Genomic DNA, 14,095 nt, shown 5'->3' on the forward strand with positions numbered 1-14,095 from the left:
CGCGGCTCCCATACGAGATATATTTTTATTTCGATGTTAAATGTAAATTTTCATTGACGAAATATCATTCTATATAGAACACACAGAAAAGTAATTCACATACATGATACACGCACTAACCTACAATACATTTATACAAAGATTATGATTTGTCTACTGTAATTATTATTTATTATTATTTAAATGTTGACTAAAAACAGGGAATTCGAGTGGTTATTCAGTTCGAAAACGTTTGTCGTCGCGAATTCTGTCGAGGAATTTCAAGCTTAAAATATATAAAGCTATAATCATGCCTGTTGTTCTGTATAGTTGCGAAACAGGGTGGCTTACTCGAGGGAAGAACGTAGATTGAAAGTATTTGAGAACAAGATCCTGAGACGAATATTCAGGCCCAAGAGGAACGGGAATGGGAGATTCGGAAACTTCATAACGAGGAACTACATAATTTATACCATTCACCAAACATTGTCAGGGTCATCAAATCTAAGGAGGCTCCGGTGGGCAGGTCATGTAACCTGAATGGGAGAAAACAGAACACTTTCAAAGTTTTAAATACCAGTCCAATCGGAAAACGACCATTAGGAAGACCTAGTCGCAGATGGGAGGCCAATATTAAGATGGATCTCCAGAAATAGGAATACAAAGTAGAAACTGGATTCAGTTGGCTAAGGACAGAATTCAATGGAGAGCTTTTGTAAACGCGCCATTGAACGTTTGGATTTCATAGGCCATAGAGTTATTATTATTATTATTATTATTATTATTATTATTATTATTATTATTATTATTATTATTATTATTATTATTGATGCGAAACGTCTTCGCTTGTTTAGTGGTTAGTGCGTGTACCTTTTCTGCAGGAGGTCCGGGGGTCGATTCCCGGTGGAAGAGCAACAAATGCAGTACAAAGGCTCAGATCTAACTTTAAACTGTATGTTTTCGTCTTATATGAACTTTCTATTGACAAAGGGCGTAAGTATAATCAATCAACTAAGATTATTTAAATATTAACAGGCTCAAAATGAATCATTACTACAAATTTCTTGGCACGAGACTCATGAAATGAATACAATTTTTAGAAAATAATTTTACTTTGTAAACAAGTAGGTTTCGTTTCCCATTGTGAAACTACAATAGTCTTATCTATGCGAATTGAACTACAGCTTCCGATTGTAGTAGATGCATAAGAACAGACATGCAACCTATTCTAGCGATACTGGATCCGTATGAAAAGAACTGGGCGTCTATGACCGTTTTTTTTTTCTTTCACTACCGAGGTTCAGCGTTGAAAACGGAAATCGTATAAACCGTGACTTCCGGTTTGAATATTCGTATAAAGATTGAGATGGAACTTCTTCTTTGGTTCATACCAATAGTCTTTTCTTCGTCGTTCAGTTCTTACCATTTGCTTTATGGAGACAAATATTGAAGTAGTAATACATTTCTTTCCCTTCCAGTTTTAGTAGAGAGATAGGGATGGAGAAGAAATGTCTTCTTGAGGTCTTGAATGGACTGCAAAAGGGGGTTGCCAAATTAGAAGAACTTGTAGCTGCCATAAAAAAAAAATCTTGAAACCCTACCATATTTCACCATGTAGGCCCTACAGATAGTCTTGAAAGGGTCATAAAACATTTTTTTTTTTCATCTTGCAGGAGTCGAACAGTGTGCAACTTTCTGGGACGTCTTGCTTGCTTCCCGCTGACATAAAGGAAAAACCAGTTACGCCGCTTCCGAAACAACGGATTCTTTTGGACAGGGAGGAGGAGTGCGCCAAAATACACGTTTTTAATGAGGAGGTTTACTGTTTGTCCACTAGAGTGCAATGCTGCATAAGTGGAAATACCTTTCTTGCTTCCAAGAAGTTGTAAGACTTACACAGTAAATAAAAAGATCGGGTTACAAGTTTTTTTTTTTTTTTTTTTTTTATTTTAATGACAGTTACAAGATTCATTTGACGTGGCAATGTGGCCCAAGAAACCGCATCTCGCAATCTGTGACCGTTGTCGCCAGTGGTGGATTTAGCCCGAGGCCGGAGGCCTAGGTCCCTAGTTTTTTGAGTGACAAAAATAATCTACCAGCAGGGGTTCAGGGGACATATGGCTGGTTCCAGTGAATAAGTCGACTTTTTGAAAATTAAGATTTTAGAGGTATAAGCTTCTTTTGGTGAGTTCTACATTGTGTAGAGGTGGCTAAAACGAATTCATAAAATTGAGGAAGTTACAGCATTTGGTTATGTCAAAATTAGCATGGTAACTGTTGTAAAATTTAACTTTAAACTGCTCTCCTCTAAAAATTTACCGGTTATTCACTGTGAGATGCGCTTTGACTAGATTTAACCACTTTTGTAACATTCTTCGTACTATGTTTTAATATATATTTTGATTTGCCTGGGTCGCCACCACGCGTTCTGACGTGGAAAAGTCTTCTCAGAAGATTCCGGTAAGTGTCAGGATATTAAGTGTAACCGCATCGGTAAAATAATCACATCGCGCGGAACAATGAACACCGCGACTTAACTAATTTCTGTGGATGATAATTGAATAATTAACTAGTTAGCAATAAAATAAAATCAAATGTTATTGTCATTGCTTTACAAATTTATACTCAAACAGGGTTACAAAAGCTTCATGCCGAAATACATGCAAGTTTACGACATTCGTGCTCTAAGTTTAGCATATGACATCATGTCACTTTCACTGTAATTGTTTCATGGAAATATGTTTTAAAACATTTTTTTAATATTTATTTTACTCAGAAGTTGTTCATGAATTTAGGTATTCCTTAATTCCAGTATTCCAGTGATTGATTTAAGTAATTTATCGGCACAAAGGTCTCATTCATCTTTATTCAACGTATAAAATATACTATTTCGAAGATATCCCTTTTGTTACTTTGCATCATGACGACTGGGTACCTATTGTGTTTCATTATTATCATATTTTCAGTCTTCGGCAAGGTCAGGCTTAGTCTTACACACATAATTCATTTAATTCATTCATTTACTATAATAATCATCATCTTCATTTGAGTATTACATATATTCACATACTATTATTATTCATAATAATCATCTCGACTAGCATAGCCTTGCATACGATTCATATATTATAATTTGCATACAAGAATAATATTTGGTACCACCCATCAGTCATTAACTCCGCTGATCGTAAAGACAAAATAGATATCTCGTACAACAGGACTAATTCTAAATTCATTAATATTTACGATGTTTAATATGCCGATAATTATATTTGCTAGCTATGAAGATGTTCCAGTCTTTCTAACTACCTTAATTTCGTACATAAACAGACACCAAAGAACACTGAAATTTTGATTTGAAGTTTGAATTATATTTTGATTACTATTTCTACATATTTAGGTGGCATACGGTGATAAAGAAGGGCCTAAGCCCCTAGAAAGAACTTTTTAGTGCACCATGTTAATTACTTGCTTGTATGCCATATAATTAATTATAAAATTTCAGATCTATACGTTTGCACTTTGAAGATTGATCCCTGTCAGTTGTTTTATTAAAATTGGATTCGGCACTTGAACTATTTGACACTTTTATGAATAACAAAATCAACAGACGAAATCTAATCAATTCTTTCTTTTATTATTATTATCGATTTAAATCTTAAATCTTTCTTCTTCTTTTTCGGACAATTAAATCTTTTATTAATTAATATTCTAAACTAGGTGTAATTTTGGTGCAGATAAAGAATAACATAACAAATTAAATAACTTAGGAAATTCTAAGAAATTCTAACTTTGGTAAATTAAACAAACTATTATGAAATGCATTACATAAACACAATAACATAAACTAATTCTGTGTTTAAATAAACTGTCACGCGTAACAAATAAAACAGGACTGTTGATGCCAATAAACACAATAACATAAACTAATTCTGTGTTTAAATAAACTGTCACGCGTAACAAATAAAACAGGACTGTTGATGCCAGTAGTGGGGCATAACAACTGGAACCAGTCATATGTAGGATAACATTAGTAGTGGTGATTTGAATATTTATATTAGCATTTATTTTCTCCGATAATTTCTAACTTGAATGTTAATTACCATGTTTTGCAATATAAAGCACAATGTCTTGTGACTAATCTGATTAGCCACATTACCTGCAAATGCTTACAATTTATTAATTACTATTTCGTACTTCATGTCTACCTATAGGGTCATTTCGGGACACCTCGACACGTTAAGAAACAACTCGACACTACTCTGAAAGTTACGATAATTTTACTCTGCAAAAGCGATAATATTTGACAGTAATCCTTTCCCTAGCTATAAAACACAAAATCTTCCCCTTGAATGCAGAACTTGCAAATGCAAGAACACATAAACGGAATAGTGCGGATCAGTAGATTTTGGAAGACTTGCGGGAGAACTCGATACTTACTATGGGTGATGTCAACACTATATAAACAATGAAATCCTTCACATCTTTGAAAACTGTGTCCTTTACAACAAACATAAAACGCAATGAAATACTAGATGTAAAGTTTCTACTATCTACATATGACTTATCTTGCTGCAATTCATTACAACTAAGTTGAAATACAATAACACTGAAACAATATAAGCTCGTCAATTACGAACTTTGTTTTCAATCTGTTTTGCAACATATTGTATTTCAATATTTCACTACGCATAATAATCAATAATCGAAAATCACAATTTAACACCATCATTTTCGGAATCCATATGCCAAAAATTCAACAGAGGCCGATTTCTTCCAACTAAAACTGACTTTTTCATAGTCTTCTTTCACAACATTTTGCCAGGGTTCCTACGAACAAAGTTGTCGTAAGATAAATTGAAATTGTTTTTCAAACTGCGGAAGAAAGATATATTAAGGATTGACAATTTTGAGTATTGTGTAGTGAGAGCATTAGAGGCTTTCTTTGATATATCAGGATTTTTGACACATGTACTGTGTTAATCTAAAACCAAACTTCTTTACTATTAGACTTATACCGGACTAAATGACTGAGAAGAGGAGAAAGCGCGTTTGTTATGTAACCTAGACGTGTGATGTATACACTAAGATGAACCAAACAGTAGTTCTTTTGTCTGATGACTTTCCTTATGACAAAATAACTACATGTCGATATCTCCCTACAATCACTGTCGATTTATCCCCTAGATGCATTTATCAACAAAAGCTGGCACGAGTTGTCACTGAGACAAGCAATGTGTGTCAGCCTAGCACACATGCATACAGAGGGTATACTCTATCATAATACCAATCCTTTGCTTCCTTTCATCAACATATATTAACGCTATACCTTATTTTTGACTTACTGAATCTTATAACATAGATTTATTTCTTAAATAAAGCTTTATGTACCTATTTTAGAGGCTTCTGCTTCCTTTGCAACAGGCACAATTAACTTCTCTGTATATGCTACCTGTTACTCAGAATTGGCACTAACCTTCCACGTACTGAATGTTTCTTGTGTGCATGTGTGATCACTAGCTTTGCCAGACCTTAAAAGTGTCGAGATCTCCCTAAATAACCCTAACTAGAAAGGAATTTTTCATTGTTTATTCCTAGGTCCTGTTAACAAAGTGTGTAAACGGATTTCAAATTAAAATCATTTGCGTAAACTCGTGATATACCTATCATAGTCTGGGTTCTGCCTGGCCCCTCCCACAGGTTTTACGTTCTAGATCCGCCACTGGTTTTCGCTCTGATACCTACTGACAGATAGACGCAGTCATTCTATAAGACATGCCATGCTTACGTAAAGCATAGTTTGGGAGTCTAATAATAGAGAAACGTCTTACAAGGCAGGGTACCCAGGTGTAACACACCGATTGTGATAAGATTGCACAGACATAAAGAACATTAAAAAAGAAGCGACACTTATTTTTTTAAATATATCGGCCAACAAGCATATTGAAAGGGTCAAATAGGGGCATAAAAATGGGGTCAAAATGAGATTATGTGGAATATAGCGAGAACGAGAAGAGATATCGGAAAAGGTTAAATGTACGAAATACTACCCATAGTTGACGCAATTCAATGAGGTAGAACGCACCCATGAGAAGAGAGCAGAACATCCGGAAATGGACTAATCACGTGTACAATATTGTCACAATGTGTTACAGAAATGAGCGAAAAGGGTGATAAGGAGCAGGAAGAAAGAAGAAACGAAAACAGAAAATACGTGTTTTTGGTTTGGGTGCATATGTTGCCCGTATGCGAAAGAGACGCAGATTTATCTCAATACCCGAAGATAGGATAACACGCAGGAAGGATGCAAACGCCGTTCATATAGACAGCCAGCGAGACAGCACTGCGCGGTGCGTTGCATATATCACGTAATGGGAACAACGATGAGATCTATGTTGGAAACGAAAATGTGTGTAGGCAGTAGTAACACAAAAACAAAATTGCTACTATTACTGTTATGTTGTACGCGTATTTTCGTAGTGATATAATGTTGATACTCACGTGTGGTACTGATATTAATGTTGCTGTTTATCTTACGTATGTGGACTACCTGTTATTACATACTACTGTGCTATGAATTTTTGTTCCCATTACCCGATATACGCAACCCACTGCGCAGTACTGTTTCGCTGGCTGCCTGTACGAACGGCGTTTGCATCCTTTCTGCGTGTTATCCCATCTTCGTGCATTGAGATAAATCTACGTTTTTTTTTTTTTTCGCATATTGGTGATGTATGCACCCAAAGCAAAAACACGTATTTTCTGTTTTCGTTTCTTCTTTTTTCCTGCTCCTTATCACCTTTTTCGCTCATTTCCGTAACACATTATGACGGTCCATTTCCGGATGTTCTGCTCTCTTCTCATGGGTGCGTTCTACCTCATTGAATTGCGTCAACTATGGGTAGTATTTCGTTCATTTAACCTTTTCCGATATCTCTTCTCGTTCTCGCTATATTCCACATAATCTCATTTTGACCCATTTTTATGCCCCTATTTGACCCTTAGAATGCGCTTGTTAGCCGATATAAAAATACGTTCCGCTTCTTTTTCAATGTTCTTTATGTCTGTGCAATTTTATCACAGTCGGTGTGTTACACCTGGGTACCCTGCCTTGTTAGAATGAATTCACATCTTCCCTGTGAGATGTCAGATCCATGAATTAGAGAGCGGTGACTCAGTTATAGATAAGCTTTAGTTCTATGTGAGGCGTACTTCGATCCCAGGCTGTTGGTTTGTTCATTGATTTTCTCCCTCATTTCCACCAGTTGTTTCTTAATCACTCACTTTCATTAATGATTCGTTTCCTTTAGCAGCCTAAATGTCATAAGTAAAACTACAGATTTCATTTAATTTATTTTTGAAAAACTGAAATGAAATCTTCCAGTTTAACGTCTTACAATTATGGCCTTTAAACTAAGAAAGACGATGATCAAGGCAAGTGAATGATGATGGTAAAATCGGTGGAATAAGAAAACGGAAGGAAACGGGAGAGACAGAGGATAGTTTCCCATCAGATGGATTATTGGATATTTCAATTCCACCAACTCAATAGTACTCGTAATATAGAAATTTAGAAACGGAGAGGGACCACGGTGGCTCAGTGCTAGAGCGGTTACTTCTGGTGCATGGGGTCCCAGCTTGCGCCAGTGACCTTTGTCCTGGACAAACACCGTGTACGTATGCTTTCTCGGGATTCTTTCGTGTTGTCACATTTTCTTCATTCCACTATTTGATTCATTTCTGATCATCACCGTCTCCTTTAGCCTAGTCGGCATAACCATGGAACATAAAACTTAAAAATTTCATTTCATTTTTAGAAATGGAGAAGAGAATAAAAAAGCTAAGAGAATATTGTGTTACCTTTGGTGAAGGAAGAAGGCGGAATGTCATTGTCGTAGAAGAACCTGTCTCCGCGACGAGTGACAGAGAATTGTTGGCCCAGCAGGCAGCTGAGAGTCTCTCCAAAGACGGCTCCAGTCACTGGAAGCTCCAGCGATACTCCAACTACAAGATCTACGTCAGATGAGTCTCTGGAATTCAATTAAAACATATAATCAATCCGTGGACATTGTCATTCGATTAGAACAAATTCTCTGCACTTAAAAATCTTCTGAACATTGTGAAATGTGTACGCAGATGTTTTACCCAAGATTTTCCATCATTACAAGTTGAACATGGACATCAGTGGAATTCTTTCCAAGAAGGGTAAGCTATATTATCTGTTTTATTATTATTATTATTATTTTACTGGTTATATTATCGCAGAATTATTCAACACTGTATAAAGATCTATCAACGTGCAAGGCCACAATATAAAAATAACTTAAACAATCATGGGTTTATTCTAAAGTTTACTCAACAGTAATGTATGGAGAAATATAAAACTCATTTATTTATTTTTTTATTTATTTATTTATTTATTTATTCATTTATTTATTTCGGCCTCCCATTGAACACATTCTTCATAGACTCGTCTCCAAAAATTATAACAAAGAATAAAGGTTTCAACATCACAATGCCTTATAACAAAGAAAGAAGTTGCTATACGTATCAATCTTATCATCACTCATATAAATTGGCATGCTTGTTAACCCCACCGCCATTAATAGAAGCCAGTGTTGTCACAGTCCTAGCTCTTGAGTGGGCTGAAAAATAGTACCAAATTGAAACAAAAAGGGCTGAATTCATTTTTTTTTTATATCAGTATAATACATGGCTCTATAACACGAAACTAAAAGAGGTAAAGTTCTAGAACACTCCTCCCTCCCCCTTCCAAGAGTCCAAATCAAGAAAGTGCTCTTTATAAAAACATCCAAATAAGAGGACCCCGAACAACCGTGGAAGTAGATGAAACTTTTCTCGCACGTAGGAAGTATAACAGAGTCCGCAAATTAAAAGGGAAAATACTTATTATCTTCGGTGTGTATTGTAAGGAAACCACAAGCGCCTCTGTTTCAAAATGACCAATAAACCAAAAAGGTATTATAGCTGTATAAGAAAAATATATAAAACGAGGAACAAATCAATCATCCCGAGTTCGTGTGTAAATACATAGTACGTTATAATAAAAAATTAAAATATAAATTATTGCACTTTATTTTCGCTTATTTCACGACGAAAAGAGGATAATAGGCTGTAAGAAGAATATAAGGTAAGTAAACTGATGTTTGTAAATAACCGGTCCAGGGTCCTAGAACTTCCCTGAAAGACATTATTACACATTATTAATAATTTTAAGCCACAATGGTATCTATTATTTATAACTAATATAGCACACATACACGTAATAGACATACAGAAACAGAAAACATAACACCACGCCTCATGTGAGGTATATACCAAGTCTCAACTTTCTTCTAATTCCTAATTTATTAGGTCGATTTACAACGATATTGTCTATCTCTGTATGTATTTTCTAAGTATTGTTAATATTTACGGGCAAAAGTGCTATTTTAAAGGTACAAGCATTTAAGAAGAAGAAGAATATAAAGAAATAATTTAACTATTTGTATATATGTGTCTACTTTACTCTATATTTCATGAATCATAAGTACCTAATTTACTGTCTATTTCGTGGATCACAAGAGCTGTTTTTCCTTGTCTATTTCTTGAGTTATAATTACCTATTTTGCTGTTGTTTTTTTTAAATTATAAATGTCTATTTTACTGTATTATCTGAGTTACAGAAGCCTATTTTACTGTCTACAAGTGCCAGTGTTGCCACAGTCCTAGCTCTGAAGTGGACTGAAAAATAGTACCAAATTGAAACAAGAAGGGGTGAATTTTATACCAGTGTAATACACGACTCTATAATACTCGGTCCTTTTTCAAATCAGCTCATAAGTGAGCTGACCTCAAGATTTGCTTTAACAAACTCAAAAATGATGCCTCTGTTTAGTTTGATTCCAGCATTTAAGGCACAATTACATGAAGAAAGCGTTGTAAAATCTTCAAAAATTTACCGCCAGGATGTATGTGGAAGTGAAATTGAACAAAGGTGAAGTGACTTTGTGGCGGGAACATTGGAGCTTATCAAGATCCATCTTCTGATTTTTTTTTTCAAAATAAAACAACTGCTACATCTTCTATCTGTTTTACCAGTAAAAACATGTTCTGTAGAAATAAGTTTTTCTACTTTAAAATTGGTAAAATCCTATCTGAGAACAACGATGGGTCAAGACAGACTTAGTAGGTTAGCCTTTATGAATATTGACAAAGATATTACAATTGATGCGTCTGAAGTAATGGATCTCTTCGCCCAGAAACATTCCAGAAGATTGCAATTTCTGTATGAGCGAAACAATATAAATTTTGTATTCTTTAGTTGTTTTGACAAGTTTGTGATATGTAGGCCCTATTCTTTGTTACAAAGTATTTTATGTATCTTCCGAAGATTTCTTTTTAATCCTATCTCATTAAGAATACAGAAAAATATTACAATGAGGTACAATGAACAATGTAACAATATTAATAAAATAAACTTTTTAAATAGGTGAGGTAGAATACCAGGTAATGGTTTGGTTTCATGAACTAGCCTGTTTCTAATTATATGCAAGTGTATTATATTGTACGTTGCTATCAAATTTGAGCAGCAAAAATGAGTTCCACTGTTTTTCTTACTTTGTTCCACCCCTCCAAAAACAATTTCTGGATCCGCCACTGATCTACAGGATGAAAAAATCAATCAGCATGCGATTAAGTCGCAAGTAGTTGGAGTTATCATCGGTTTTTACACGTGACGTCATAGGTGGCCAACTCTGAGAAATAAAATTATATTACCAGCACCTGCTCATAGTCAAAACACATGAATAATAATTATATTTTGAACGTTAAAATAATATATTGTTGAGGCTGACAAAAATGCCGGTGAGTCGGTAAAATACCAGCCAGTTGGCAACCCTTGTAAGTAGTAGAAGATTTACTGTGGATATATCAGTTAGAAAATTAAGCATCCTGCATACAGCCTCTGCTAGTCGTTTGTTTCTGTTATTGCAGTCATTAGTAGCTTCTTTAAACGTAAAAACGTGTTTATTTCATTTTAGTTTCTTGGATTATTGAATCTACGTTTTGATACAATATGTTGCTACTTATTTTATATGTGCACACCTAAAATATTCGGACCCAAAAGGAACGTGAATGGAGAATGGCGGCAACTTCATAACGAAGAACTGCATAATTTACACCATCTACCGAACACTGTAGGATCATCAAGTCTGGGAGGCTCAGGTGAGCAGGTCATGTAGCCAGAATGGAACAATGTAGGAAGGCTTTTAAAGTTTTAGCTGGAAATTTAATCGTAAAACGACCATTAGGAATACCTAGGAACAGACGGGAGGACAATATTAAGATGGATCTCGCAGAAATAAAAATACAAAGTAGAAACTGGATCGAGTTGGCTAAGTACAGAATTAAATTGAGAGCTTTTGTGAACGCGGCTGTGGTCCGGGTTCCATAGGCCATAGAGTTAGTGCACAACACGAGCCACTCGAAGGTTACATTCAGAAATTCCACACAGCTAACTTTAGATCGAAAGGTCCAAAGTAAGAGGCGCTTCTGTGTACTGGTCACGTGAAATTTCAAGATTTTCACCAAGTTTAGTATCTGTGTGTAATCTTGGTTTGTGGCATACACAGACAAGAAATAAACAAACAATAAGCTCGGCGAAAATCTTGGAATCTCACGTGACCAGGTACGTGATGTGTACAGTAGCGCCTCTCGCTTTACGACACAAGAACTCTTTTTTGATCTGATGTCAGCTGTATAGAAATTTTGAATTTAACTCTCGGCTAGCTCGTTGTGTGCACAGACAACAACAACAAAAAAAAAAAAAAAAAAAAAAAGGAACATTAATGGCCAAACGTAGATTCAATAATCCAAGAAACTAATACGAAAGAAACACGTTTTGCTTCTAATCAATACTATAATGGCTACAATAGCTGAATAAGAATTTTAGGAATGATTAAAAAAAAAATGTCTCAAAAGATTGCGATCATAGCCAAGATTGCGATCAAGGGCCACAAAATTTTTGAAAAAGTTTTTGAACGGCCTCTAAATCAAGGCAATCTTTTATTTTTTAAATTTTTTTTATTTTATTTTTATTTATTTATTTATTTATTTATTTTTTTTTTTACGGAATAACCACATCATACTGAGTTAAGTGATAGTTTGAGTTTGGCTACAGTATATGTAGTTCTCCAGTTATAAGGCGTGCAAGATAATTTTTACCTGAATAGTCAGGTTCACTGTGTCATGATATATAACTTCGCGGGAACTTTGTGGAGAGTCTGAAAAGTGTACATTTCTTGAAAGCTTATAGTATAAGCAATAAGAAAAACAATGTTTCCATTTCCTACGAGTGCTACGTGAACGCCATCTTGGATTTTACAAAATGGCTGACGTAAAAACAATTTTTGTTAATATCTGAGCTTTTAAACAACATAAAAATATAATTTTGAAAGATAAACATGCATTTTTCAGGCTAGGGCCCCCTGTGGAGATTAATATGTGTAAATCCGATCTAAAACATGTAATACTTAGTTGTATCATGCAAACTAAAAACGACCGTTCAATCAATCTTGTTTATTTTAATAAGCGTTTTTTAGATTTAAAATTATATTATATTATCAGTTTATCAGAACACCCGCGATAAGAAGTTGATGAATCTTCTCAGTTCACATGGATACTGTGTTCCTTATGACCGTACCCTACTTTTGGAAACTGCTTTGGCCAATGCTGTTGTAGAAAACACGCGACAGTTAGAAAGTGTGTATGTGCCACCATTCTTAAAGAAGGGTGCCTTTGTGTTCTTTGCAGTCGATAACACAGATTTTGCAGAGGACACTCCTGATGTGAAAGGAACAACACATGGAACTATAACTACTGTATATCAGAAAGCAGATGTTCTTGGAGAGCCTGTTGCACCACCCTTGAAGATAACTGATGCCCACACTTTATCTGTCATTCCATACCATGTACCTATAATGCACTGTGATAAGCCAAAAGCACGGCACACCCCGAGAACAGAACACTTTGTCATAAGCCAGAATATATCAGGTTCCTACCAATAATCACAATTTGGATGGATTGTTGCTACTGCTATGTCCAGATTGAAGCACGAGAAAGCATCCAGCATTATTCCCGGGTGGGCAGGATACAACTCAATGTTGTCCGAAAGCAAGCAACTTACCCACGTCGGAGCCCTACCACTGCTACCAGAGCTGGCACACGAGTGGTCAACGCCGCTGACTTTGATCATGCAAGCGAGTGAACTGAGGAAGTTGACTGTTAGTGAAGATCATCCTACTGTCATTTCATTTGACATGGCTCTGTATGAGAAGGTGGTCCAACTGCTAGATGCCAGACCTGACCTGAAACTCACAGTTGTCCCGCGACTGGGAGAGCTACATGCTGTTATGGCTGCCCTACGTGCTCTGGGCACCTCTATAGAGAGCTCAGGTATTGATGATGCGTGGATAGAAGCTGATGTGTATGGGTCTGCAACAGCAAGGCAAATCTTGAAATGTACCCATTACAAGCGTGCTCCTCGTGCCCATACGTGTACATGAAATGTTGCTGGATGAATTCTTCATTGATAATCCGAAGCTAAAGCAGGTGTGTTTGATGGCAACAGAGAGAGTTGAAGCTGCCTGTTCTGAGAGGAACAAGAACACAAAAAGTGAATCCATGAAACAAGCAAACAACACACTACTTGAGGCCATCTTCACTAGTGATTTAAGCACACAGTTCCATACATGGATGAAACAGAGATCCAAAAATGCAATGTTTAAGTCAATGATGAACTACCTACAGCGAGTAGAAACAATTCTTATGTTTGTCGCTGCAACTCGGAATGCAGATCTTGAGCTTCATCTTCAAGCTGGAGAGCAGCTCAGCAAGCTCTCTTTGCATTTGACTAGATCAAATACAAACGACACTGGCCAAGATACATCACGGACATGCATGACCTTAGAAGCAATCATCCTCAAACATGGGCAGAACTGAAAGCAGGTAACATTTCAGTGACGAAAAATGATATCCCCTTTGTATCCATCGGAGCGGACCATGCATGCGAGCATCTGAACAAGCTCATGAAAATTCATTCTGGAATTGTCGGCAT

At 35.9% G+C, this 14,095-nt stretch overlaps 1 protein-coding gene across 1 annotated transcript in view; it reads right to left on the bottom strand.

Annotated features, from left to right (window-relative positions):
- Positions 1 to 14,095, bottom strand: part of LOC145665066 (uncharacterized) — a 133,938-nt gene that overhangs the window by 68,856 nt on the left and 50,987 nt on the right. The window contains exon 11 of the mRNA XM_081732326.1: positions 7,840 to 8,009. Within this exon, the coding sequence (XP_081588452.1) occupies positions 7,840 to 8,009 (170 nt within the window). The remainder of the gene's footprint in view (positions 1 to 7,839; positions 8,010 to 14,095) is intronic.

This window comes from Thermobia domestica, chromosome 11 (genome assembly GCF_964235325.1).
Source record: "Thermobia domestica chromosome 11, izTheDome1.hap1.1, whole genome shotgun sequence".
Lineage (NCBI taxonomy): Eukaryota > Metazoa > Arthropoda > Insecta > Zygentoma > Lepismatidae > Thermobia > Thermobia domestica.